Source organism: Babylonia areolata, chromosome 2 (assembly GCF_041734735.1).
Source record: "Babylonia areolata isolate BAREFJ2019XMU chromosome 2, ASM4173473v1, whole genome shotgun sequence".
NCBI lineage: Eukaryota > Metazoa > Mollusca > Gastropoda > Neogastropoda > Buccinidae > Babylonia > Babylonia areolata.
The window spans coordinates 14719445-14731968 of NC_134877.1; the positions used below are offsets into that span (position 1 = coordinate 14719445).

Genomic DNA, 12524 nt, shown 5'->3' on the forward strand with positions numbered 1-12524 from the left:
GAAGTGTCGTGTCTGTTGTCTTATTAATACGTGTTTGAACAGAAAACAGATCTGCCCATATTGTGGAAGAAATCTCGCACCACTTGGCCAAAAAAAAAAAAAAAGAAAAAAAAAAAAAGGATAGGTTCTTAGTGGGGTCAGTCGAGGGGCCGTGGGAGGAGGGGGGGAGGCCTTGGGGGGGGGGGGGGGGGGGGGGGGGGACTCTGACGTAAGATAGACCCCTCTGCTAGCTTTAGGTCTAGCACCTCTGCACCTGTCAGAGCGCACGCGCTGCATGCATGCTGGAAGGCAGCTTCAGTTACCACGGAAACACCTTACACCTCAACACAGCGGAGGACTATAATGGTGTGATGACCACGCAGGCGGAGGAGGGTGTCAGTAACTGTGGAAAACAACAAGATCACGCACATGCTGGTAATGAGTTTGCAGACAGGGAGTCTAACCAATCACCATGGAAACCAGGTGATCTGGCTTGGAGAAAGAGAACATGAATGTTTTAGAGAGAGGGAGAGAGAGAGAGAGATAGAGGGAGGGGGGGGGGGGGGGGGGTTAACAGACGGCGTTAACTACCACACACACAATTAGTTATCACAGACACATAACATGGAATGAGGTGTTGACTGCCCAGCGCACAGACAGGAAGCTCGGACGTTTGAACACGGAAAACCTTTCAGGAGTCTCTCCTACACAACACAGGGGAAGGAACAGGAACGGGGATCGGGGGAGGGGGTGGAGAGGGGGTTTGGATGGATATCCACTACAACCACACCACAACAAAAGGGAATGATGCACTTTCTATGTGCAGTTTGCCGCGGTACTCCGAGAAACTCACACGCACACGCACGGTCGCACACACACACACACACACACACACACACACACATACACATACACGCGCACACACGTGCGTACATGCACGCACGCACGCACGCACGCACAATTAATGATACTTTAAAGTGCAAGTCCACATTCACATTGACAAGAGATCATTTTGAATTATATCACGGATATTTTGCGTGTAAAACCAATACTGACACTGACAGAGATCATTTCGAGTTACATCAAAACATGTTGAAATACCTTTGAACATCTTATTGGAACAAGACAGTAAATGACAAAAAAAAAAAAAAAAAAAAAAAAAATATTCTGCGTTATGAAACGGGGTCCGGTGAATTTCTTGTAACATTTTTTTTGGGGGGTAATATTTAAAAAAAATTCATTACGCAATTCATTTCATATTAGAGAGAGAGAGAGAGAGAGAGAGAGAGAGAGAGAGAGTACATTATTGGAAAAAAGAATCTTTTACACATCTGAATGCTCTTAATATTCACAGCCCTTCGAAAGTTAACATCACACCATGCACATGGAAAATGTAGTTCATATAACATGTAACATCGCAGGGAAATCGTTCGTAGTTCCCATAAAACATTTTTATATATGTAAAAAAAAAAAAAAAAAAAAAAAAAAAAAAAAAAAGAAGAGCTGGATAAAATCCAGAACAGTTTTCAGTAATTGCAGGATTGGATAGGGGAACATTATGCCAGAGATTGGGGTATCTGGAAAGGCAAAGAGAGAGAGACAGAGACAGAGAGGTGATGGTGGTGGTGGTGGTGGTGGTGTATTGGGTCTTGTTGGTTGGGAGGTGAGACCTGGAAACTATTGTATGCATGCTCACAAAAAGTGATACACAATAACAGATATCATAGAATGTTTTGGACAATGGGCCGGGCCCGGATTAGACCCTGTGAGAAAATGACCAGTGGCTATGATGACCGTATGTGTCAGGTACCGAATCACAGTTTGATTGATTAAAGAAATGACCCACGTTTGTTTCACAAACAGCAGCAACAACAACAACAGCAACAACAACAACAGACAGTAACGTCTGTGAGTCAACGGCGACGTGTAATGTCCTAACATACAACTCCAACAACGATAATTATATAAATAATCTCCTCGATTCCACTCTTGACGTGTGCACGTGTAGTTGCCGTTTCATAATACGTCAGCGACGATTCCACACACACCATTGGCGTGTGCTCCTGTGCTTTTTCTTTCACAGCATGGATGTGACATTGCCATATTTCCTCACACTGTTGATGTGTCGCTGCTTTATTTTGCCACACCGTTGTTGATGTGTCATTGCCATATTTCCTCACACCGTTGATGTGACATTGCCATATTTCCCCACACCGTTGATGTGACATTGCCATATTTCCTCACACCGTTGATGTGTCATTGCCCTATTTCCTCACACCGTTGATGTGTCATTGCCTTATTTCCACACACTGTTGATGTGTCATTGCCTTATTTCCACACACCATTGATGTGTCATTATCTTATTTCCGCACACCATTGATGTGTCACTGTCTTATTTCCGCACACTGTTGATGTGTCATTGCCTTATTTCCACACACCATTGATGTGTCATTGCCTTTTATCCACACAGCATGTGTCATTGCCTTATTTCCACACACCATTGATGTGTCATTGCCTTTTATCCACACAGCAGGGATGTGCCATTGCCTTATTTCCACACACCGTTGATGTGTCATTGCCTTATTTCCGCACACCATTGATGTGTCATTGCCTTATTTCCACACACCATTGATGTGCCATTGCCTTATTTCCACACACCATTGATGTGCCATTGCCTTATTTCCACACAGCACTAATGTGTCATTGCCTTTTATCCACACAGCATGTGTCATTGCCTTATTTCCACACACCATTGATGTGTCATTGCCTTTTATCCACACAGCAGGGATGTGCCATTGCCTTATTTCCACACACCGTTGATGTGTCATTGCCTTATTTCCACACACTGTTGATGTGTCATTGCCTTATTTCCACACACCATTGATGTGTCATTGCCTTATTTCCACACACCATTGATGTGTCATTGCCTTATTACCACACACCATTGATGTGTCATTGCCTTATTTTCACACACTGTTGATGTGTCATTGCCTTATTTCCACACAGCACTAATGTGTCATTGCCTTTTATCCACACAGCATGTGTCATTGCCTGATTTCCACATAGCACTGGTGTGTCATTGCCTTTTATCCACGCAGCATGGATGTGCCATTGCCTTTTATCCACACAGCATGGAGGTGTCATTGCCTTATTTCCACACACCGTTGGTGAGTCGTAGCTCTATTTTTCTCCACACACCATCGATGTGTCGTCGAATGTTTCCTGTACGCCACTAGCTTGTTCTCATTGCCTTGACCTGATGCCACGAGGCATTGGTGACGTGTCCTTGCCTTGTTTCCACACACCACTGATGATGTACCCATTAACTACCCACACACTTATATAAATCCCTACGCATTAGATATGATGTGGTATTGATGTGCCGTTGTTCTACGCCATAGATTTATCATCATTGCCCTGTTTCCACACGAAGTCGATGGATGCACCCTTGCTTCTTTTTTGTTGTTGTTGTTGTTGTTTTCCCTCGTGAAATTCATGCCTTTTTTTTTCCCTGCCTCCTATTGATGAAATCGTTGTACTTGTTTCCGTAGGAAATTGATGCACTTCCTGTTTGCATACAGACCACCGGCGTGTTCCCTATTCTGCTTGCCACACCGTTTTTTTTTTTGTGTGTGTGTGTGTGTGTCTTTGCCGTGTTTTTCACACAGAATTACCAGTCTTTTGCCATGTTTCACCACATCAAACACATTTTTGTCGCTTCCGGTTAATGTAGGCTCTTGTCCGTACTGTTTCGACATGTAGTAATGGATATTTGTCCTGTTCCACAAACACTAATGTTTTGTGTGTGTGTGTGTGTGCTCTGCGTTGATGTATTTTTCCCGTGCTTGTTTTCACTCTCCAAGCATTCAGCGTCTTTCCCCTGTTTTCATACCCCATGATTTTTGTGTGTCTCATTCTTGCTCCTTTTTCCCCATAGTTTTCACTGTTGTTGACCAGTCTGCACACACATACACACACCATTTGCCTTATTTCTGCCTGTGTGTGTGTGCTATGTTGAATCCTTGCCGCGGTTTAACACTTATTAGGACGACGCGTCTTTCAACAACAGTCACACACTATTGGTGTGCTTACCCAATCTGCACACACGAATGATAAACCCTGTCCATTTTTTTTTATTCCTTTCTTGTACACCTTCACATGTCTGTGCCCACGTTTTCTCACACACTTAAAGACATCGTTAACTTGTCATTATGCTAACACCGTATTGATATATATATATATATATATATATATATATATATATATATATCAACGTCACGTCCTCAGACGTTTTGTTGTCTGAAAGCATACAGCCAACGAAGAAGCCTGCATTAATTAATTAATTAAGTCGCACAAATGATGAGCAAATCTTGTGGACAAGTCAAACAGTAGCCAGCTCACACACACACACACACACACACACATACACACAGATGCCATTCATGGACATGAACACTGTCACATAAGTGTTGGAACTGGTAAAGGATCGCCGTGGTATAGATTTCGCTAGCAGTATCAGGTACAGCTGGCATCGCGGCAAATCCAGCACAGATTAAACTCGTCACTTATGTGGGTTTGATCTGGTGCAAAATCTGTCAGCAAACTGCCAACGCTATCTCAATATATTGGTTGCTGTTTATGCTGGCCTAGTGGGAATTACTTCTGGAAAAATTTGAAGTTAATATATTAATTTAGATCACAATGTTGACAATGATAATATTACAATTCTTTTTTTTTTTTTTTTTTTTTTTTTACACCTGATTAATGTTACTGTTAGTTGTTGTAGTAGTGTAATACACACTGATGTGCTATTAATTAATTTACAGATACTCATAACAGTATGCGTTTATTTCATAACGTTTTATCTTTCACTGCAGGTAATCTCATTCATGGGAGGGAGGGGTTGGGGGGGTGGGGAGGGGGTGGGGGGGGGGGGGGGGAGAGGAGAAAGAAAAAAGATTGACAGTTGAGGCACAGGCTAGGGCTAATCAGGGATTTCGAACACAATCTGGTTCTGGCAGCACGAGCAGCAAAAACATCCAAAGTAAAATATCTGAAGCAATCCCATGATATCAGTTTGTAACTGATCAAGTTCATGAAACTGCAGTGTCTTTAAGCAGGGATTCGACGGGGGAGGGGGCAGGGGTGTGGGGGTGTGGGGGAGTAGTATATATACGGCATTTCGTGGCTATTTGTTATGGTGCATCGGCTTGGATCCGTTTATTACAGTTGTGATAATGTCTCGGTGAGGGGTGGGGGGAGGGGTGGGGGGTGGGGGGTGGGTTGGCGAGGGAGAGGGGCGTGGGGGGATGAAGGGAGGTAGAAAGTTTGGGATGGGGTGGGAGGGTCATCGATGAGCATTGTGGAATGATTTTGATCAGTCACAGTTCAAACCTGTTTTTCTTACTTCTCGACAATAAGTTTGTTCATGTTTGTTCTTCAGCTTAAAAAAAAAACAAACAAAAAAAACCACACTTTTGCTTGGAACAGTTATTGCGATGGGAATTTTGGCAATGTATGGTGGTTTTCAATATACAATGGTTTTCGGAATGCATTGGGGGCGTGGGGGGTCCGGGGGGGGTGGGGGGGAGAATGAAGTTTGAAAATGCAAAAAAACATTCTCTCGAACTAGGAAATGAACAAAAGGAATGATACATTTCGGTATTCATATAGTTGAAAAAAAAAATCGATATATATTATACTGTGATTTCGTCGCCGTACCTTTTCTATATACAAATACAAAGGGAACACCATCGAGACACGCGTCACATCCTTTTAAATATATATTTTATAAACGAACTCCGATGGAAAAAACAAACAAACAACAAAAACAACACACGATAGAAACAAGAGTTGCCAAATTTTGGATGTGTTCATTGCATGGTCAAACGGATATGCTGTGAGCTAGTTATCAATCAAAATGATTAATTCCTTATTAGTTCATTGTTTAGAGATCTTCAGTCCGTACCTTTTTGACTGTTCACAGATACGTGGTCACACACACACACACACACTCACACACACACACACACACACACACACACACACACACATCGTTACAACTTGATCAACAGCAGTTATCAATTTCAGGTATGTATATATATATATATATATATTACGTCTGTATATATGTATAGAAGACCTCATTGTCATTTGTGATACCACGTTATTTATACAGTTGTGTATCATATATTGAATGTGAGGAGACAGCTCGTTCATTACCCCCTTCCACCTCTCCCCCTCCCCCCCCCCACGCCCTCCCACCCCCTCAAAAAAAAAAAAAAAAAAAAAAAAAAAAATCGCAACAACACAATTTCTTTCCGATGATGCAAGTAACTTTTCACATTATCTTTGAAATATTCCCTTCAGATAGGACACAGAGAATTTTGATATATTTTCTTTAAAATAAAATACAGAGAATTTGTGAGCAGTTTTGATGAAACAGCGCTTAAGAAAGTTATGATTAATAATCACCGACGGAGAAAAAATCAGGTAACAACGATAGAAAAGTCGCTGATTCGTGTATTTATTTTATTTTTTTTTTTTTAAAGGAAAACGATGCATGTACCAAAAAAAAAAAAAAAGGAGTCCAGGGAGTAGTTTGATAAAACTGACACTGAACACATGCAGTCACTCTCATATTGGAAGACACAACAGCGAACACAAGAGGTCCTTTACCAGTAAAAAAAACAGAGTATCAGATTCGTATCTTTTTCTTCCGTTATGTATCCATAATGATATCAATAATGAAAATAATACTAGTGACAATGATGATGATGATAATGATGAGAATGGCCATTATCATATTAATAATGATGATAACGATTTGCCATGATGACAAAACAATGACAGTTCGTAATATCGATGCATTTCTGTCAAGACTTTTCGCGGCGACGTTGAGAAAACGATGACAGTAGGTAACACAGGCGCCTTTCGTCAATCCCCCCCCCCCCCCCCCGCCCCCCGCCTCCCCTTTTTCTACCTTTTCACTGCCTAAGACAGTTATGAGCTTGCCAGCAGGTATGCGTGCATGCACAACATATCTAATATTAAACTTTGACAAACTACCAAAATTATTGCTTGTCGATTTTTTTTCTTACCTTTTGTTGTTGTTGGTTGTTGTTTTTTGTTTTTTTTCACGTACCTTGCACATTTACAGCAAGGAGGGGGATTGCGAACATGGTGACTTTGTCTGAATGAACAGTGCCACCTAGTTAGTACAAAAAAAGGACCCGGGGGAGAGAGGGGAGGTGTGGGAAGGAAGGGAGGGAGGGAGGCTAGTGTCGAAGACATCTCATGACGATGTTGAGAGGACTGTTGGTCACGTACGGTTGGGAACGAGCGAGGGCCACCACAACACCCTGGGTGATTGTCATCGTAGTGTATTGCAGTAACACCACAATTGCAGCGCAGTATACAATGCAATACTAATCACCACCAATGAAAACAGTGTATAAAAAAAACAAAAAACAAAAACCAACAACAACATATGATTACCTGTCCTGTGTAAGACGAAGATTTGGAGAGAGAGAGAGAGAGAGAGGAGAACATGGTTACAACACACTGTGACACCGTCTTGAGGTTCATTTTGATTTAGAAACTTGGGAAACTCAGCTGTCTGTCTGTGATGGATACCCCTTTCTTCTCAGCAATCAGTCTGGAAGATGGTCTTCAAATGGCCATCGTGGCTGGCTGACTGAGTATTAAAGAAAACAAAAAAAAAAACACCACCACCAAATGATGGTAAAATTAGTCACATGAACACACGGGTATTTGATGAAAAGAATTATCAGTTAAACCAGGCTTTGATTTTTTTTTGGGGGGGGGGGGGGGGGGGGGGGGGGGGTGAAAGACTTAATAATAAACATTGCACCCTTTGGTTAAAAGAAAGTCTAAAGGTTATCAATAACTAATCGCTTCCGTACCGACTACTGTAAATCGGCGAGTGTATGTAAGACCTTGAAGACTGAATTGAGTAATGACACACACACAAAAAAACCCCTATTTGTCAGCTGGACAGATCCATACCTTTTCAGCATCACGTCAGTCACACACACACACACACACACACACACACACACACACACACACAAGAAGAAAAAGAAGGAAAAGAAAAACAACAAAAACAAACAAACAAACAAGCAAAAAAAAACAACCCGAATCACGCACCACTTCTGTGGTGTACTTGAGACGTAACAATGTTGACTCGTTTGCAACACTTTGGGGAGGAGGCGGCAGTGGAGATGGCTCAAAGTAATAATGATCACGTTCCAGTTTTTGTCGCTTTTTTTTGACCGACTGGGTAATACTGGAGAGAGAGAGAGGGGGGGGGGTGTTTTGTTTTGTTTTTCCTCAAGAAATTACACCTTTTAGCAGTCTGCAATGAAGTTGGTGAAGACAACGAAGTTTCTGGATTTTTTTTTTTTTTTCAGGCTTCCGTCACAGTAGATTTCAGTGGAGAGAAGCCGTTGTGTTTCCTTGACCAGACTTCGGGGGTCCACAGTCGTATAACTGGAATGAGAGAGAGAGAGAGAGAGAGAGAGAGTGTACGTCTGGACAAGAAATGCGTCAGTAACGATATCTCGTACAAAAACAACAAGAACAACATCGTAGGTAAGCACATGCTCAAGAGAATGCTCGTTCCTACAGTTATTGCGCATGAGGTTGCAATACCAGGTGTTGTCTGATGACTTGTCACATAGTCCCCCACATTAATACAACCTGTATCATATCTGCGTGGGGAAAAAAACAAAAAAAAAAAAACTGAGCCAAGCCAACACACACGTTGACAGAGAAACAGGTGGTGATCCAGTTTCACCTCCGTTGAAGCATCACGAACCGCAACACAGAGAGAGAGAGAGAGAGAGAGAGAGAGATACAGAGATACACAGAGAGAGAGAGATACAGAGAGAGAGAGAGAGAGAGAGACGACGGGTGCACAAAATGGACAGCCATGTCAGTCACACGGAGAACAGAACCGCGGGAGCAGAGAAGGGGAGGGGGGTGTGGCGTGGGGGTGGGGGAGTGGGGGGTGAAGAGACACTCATGCATGGGGGGGCTGGGGGCTGGGGTGGGGGGACGCCGCGGAGATACTCTGTGTGTGTGTGTGTGTGTGTGTGTGTCTGTTGTGCCGTGTTGTTGCCGTGCTAGTGCTGTTGCTGTTGCTGTGCTAGCAGCAGCAGCAGCAGACGTCGAGCAGCGTGAGTCGGAACTGTTTGTTGTAGCAGAAGTAGAGGATGAGGTGGAGGGCGTAGTGCAGGAAGAAGAGGACGGTGAAGAGGTTGTGCAGGGCGGCGAAGAGGCGCGAGTCCTGGTCCAGGGCCTCGGGCAGCACGCGGGCCAGCAACTCCAGCACGCACAGCGGCGTGGAGAAGGCCACGTACATGGCCATCAGCAGCACCAGCAGCTTGGAGAGCGCCGTCTCCTCCTTCATGCGGCGGGCCATGGCGGTGGCCGAGGCGTGCTTGACGGCCGTGTAGCGGCGGGCCAGGGCCGAGCCCCGCGAGCGGAGCCCCAGGGTGAGCCCGGTGACCAGCATCATGGCGTAGGGCAGGAAGAGCGTCAGCGTCTTGACGTACCAGAAGTACATGGTGTTGTACTCGGCCGTGGCTGTGGAGGAGGTCTTCATGGTGGCCAGGGCCGTGGCGTTGAGGCGCAGGTCGAAGTAGGGCCCCGTAGCGTACTCCCAGAAGCGGGGCAGGGCGCTGACCAGGCCCACGCAGAAGACCATCAGCACCACGATGGCCGCCTGCGTGGGCGTGCACAGGACGGTGGCGCGCGAGGAGGAGACGGTGAGGGCCCGCTCGAAGGCCATCATGACGATGAGCCAGAGCGTGGTGTACCAGAACCAGTCGCGACAGCTGAAGGCGTAGGGCTGGGCCAGGATCACGGCGTTGTAGCGGCCCACGTAGTGCTGGGCGGCCAGCAGGCAGGTGGTGGTCAGCAGCAGCAGCGAGGCCAGGCACAGCCCCAGCAGGTAGGTGTCCAGCGAGGCCCGCTGCGGCAGGCGGCACAGCACCACCACGCTGGCCAGCTGCGTGGCCACGGCGAAACTGACCACCACGGGCAGCGCCAGGAAGCTGAAGTAGTCGCTGACCTCGGTCCAGTCCCCGGAGCTGCTGGTGGCGTTGAGGAAGTGGCCACCCGGGGTGCAGGCCGTGTGCAGGGTCAGGCAGTGGCGTAAGGGAGGGATGAGGAACGGGTAGATGTTGTCCGGGTACAACTCGAAGCGGATTCTCATCTTGGCGGCCGGGCCTCGTTTACTTCTTCTTCGCTATCGGTGCCTGGAAACAAAACAATGGAAGAGTGGTTACGTTGTGTGATTCTTCCCTGTCTGTCTGTGTTGGGCTGTGTGTGTGTGTGTGTGTGTGTCTGTGTCTGTGTCTGTGTGTGAGGTGTTCTCAAGCATATCCGTAAATTTATGTTTTTTTTCTTTTCCAAAGCTTCATAAAAATTTTTATGTTAGTTTTTTTTATATGAAGCGTTAGTGTCCACATCACTTAATTTAAGTCAAGATAGCTTTGCGACTGTCTTTTTTACCTTCTTCTTCTTCCTTTGTGTTAGCAGGAGCATTCATGTGGACATTTACCTGCATCAAAAGCCTCTTCTTTTTGATTTAATGGCCTAAAAACAGCTTGATGTCACCGCTCAGCAAATGAGCTTGCAAAAAAAAAGATTGCCCTTCTAATCTTCGAGCATCAGAGCTTGCTCGCTTTTTAAAAGGCTAAAAATAAAATAAAATGAAATAAAATCAAATAAAATCCCTCCATTGATTCAAAAAGGTATGGCTTTTCACCATCGTTAGAACGATCCAGGGGATTATGTTATGGATAATTGCATTTCTGTGGGAGCCCTTTTTTTTTTGGTCCGGAAAAAAAGGGGGGGGGAGGGGGGATGGAAGGGGGGGGGGGGAATGATTTAATGTGACGCATTGCAGAACATGGCAGGATGCAGGGGAAAACTCGCCACGACAAGACATGAAACGAAACAGCACGACACACTCTGAATTGCTGCTGGCGTCTCGTCACTCGTGACATGGAAACGTTAGAAGGGGTTTATTGATTTTTTTAATTTTTTTTATTCTTTGAAGTTAGAATTATGGCTGAAAGAAAAAGAAAACAACATAATCTCCCAAGCACTTCCGCTCCACCCTCTTATGTTTAGGGGGAGGGGGTTGGGGAGGAGCAGGGGGTGGGGGTTGGGAGCACAGCCATGTTTAGAAATTGAAATTATCTCTGGTGAGGTTGGTAACCTTTAAATCTTTTCAGACAGTCTCACTAGTTCTCCAAAAATGAAGTTGAGAAAGTCTCGTTTCGTGGAGTCTTCTGTTTCTTTTTTTTTCTGTCTTCATCTTCGTAATCTGGTAACCGCATGTGCCAAAGACTTCAAAGGCTTACTTTGGGGATCAAGGAATAAGTTTCACACCCCGCCCCCCCCCCCTCCCCCACCCCCACCCCCCTGTTCCCTCCTGCCCCCTATTTTCTGTGATTAAAAGTCTGATGTTACCCAGCCGATCCAACTAAACCCAAAAGATCCAGTCTTCACGACTCTTTCCATGAATATTCACGTAGGAAAAAAAAAAACAGAAGAGAAAAATCCGGGTTGAAGTGAGCTACAAGTAGTCGCACGGAACGTTAACTCACTCAGTACGGCCAGTCCTCTCTTCTCCTCTACACAGATCCCTCGGATGTCCAGTGGGTGTCTGAATGACCCCAACCTTTAGCTTCCGTCGTCAGAACTGTGGTATTCTTTGTCAACATTCACCTCTTCAGTATAAGAGCCTTCCGTTTGCAATATTTTGATGATGGTAATTGGGGTGAAACGCTGTAAACGTCATCTCTTTCGCCGTTCGTATGGAGAAAGTTAATTGGAAAAAGGCCAACGGAAGCCGGGTTACAAGGAACTAGGGGCGACATGGATACGTTGAAGAAGGAGGATCGCCTGTCTTCGAACCGAACCGTAAAGGTTTCTTCTTCAATACAGCGAGGAATGATGCCGGCACCATAATTACAAGCGAACGCTGGAAACAGTAGTAGTAGGCACTTACAGTCTGCATGCATAAAGCGAGTTTTGAGTCTTTGGGAATTTTAAGAATAGAATAACGGGACTATCGAAATTAGTAAGTTTGGAACACACAAACTTGGGATCATTGAAGACGGAGGGTTTTTTTTTTTTTTTTAAGTGAAAGTCTCAGCACTCAATCATTAGTGTTTGGAATACATTGAGATCGTTGATGCAGATTGGTTTATTATTTGAATAAAACAACAACAACAACAGCAACAATTTTTTTAGCACAGTGTTACAGGACTGAAGGTGAATTAGAAGTGGTCAGAATACCAAATAGGGTTCTTTTTGTGATGTTGATTGCTGAATGTTTTTCATCTGTTTGTGCACAATAGCCGTATAGGCGCCTGCACAGTTAGGTATACTCGTCGATGATCACACTTGCGCTGTCATTAAAATTTACCAAACAAAATTAATCTGAAACACACTGAAGCAGGGTTGGTAAGTGTGTGAGTGTGCGAGTGTGCGCGTGCGTGCGTGCG

At 44.7% G+C, this 12524-nt stretch overlaps 2 protein-coding genes across 2 annotated transcripts in view; one reads left to right on the top strand and one right to left on the bottom strand.

The window, feature by feature from the left end:
- The window catches only part of LOC143298395 (dynein axonemal assembly factor 9-like), a 378176-nt gene that overhangs the window by 137808 nt on the left and 227844 nt on the right, over positions 1 to 12524 (top strand). The window lies entirely within an intron of this gene.
- LOC143279194 (uncharacterized) lies at positions 9081 to 10219 on the bottom strand. Its single transcript, XM_076583330.1, has one exon. It carries the CDS (start codon positions 10217 to 10219, stop codon positions 9149 to 9151), a length of 1071 nt encoding a protein of 356 aa, XP_076439445.1. The 3' UTR covers positions 9081 to 9148.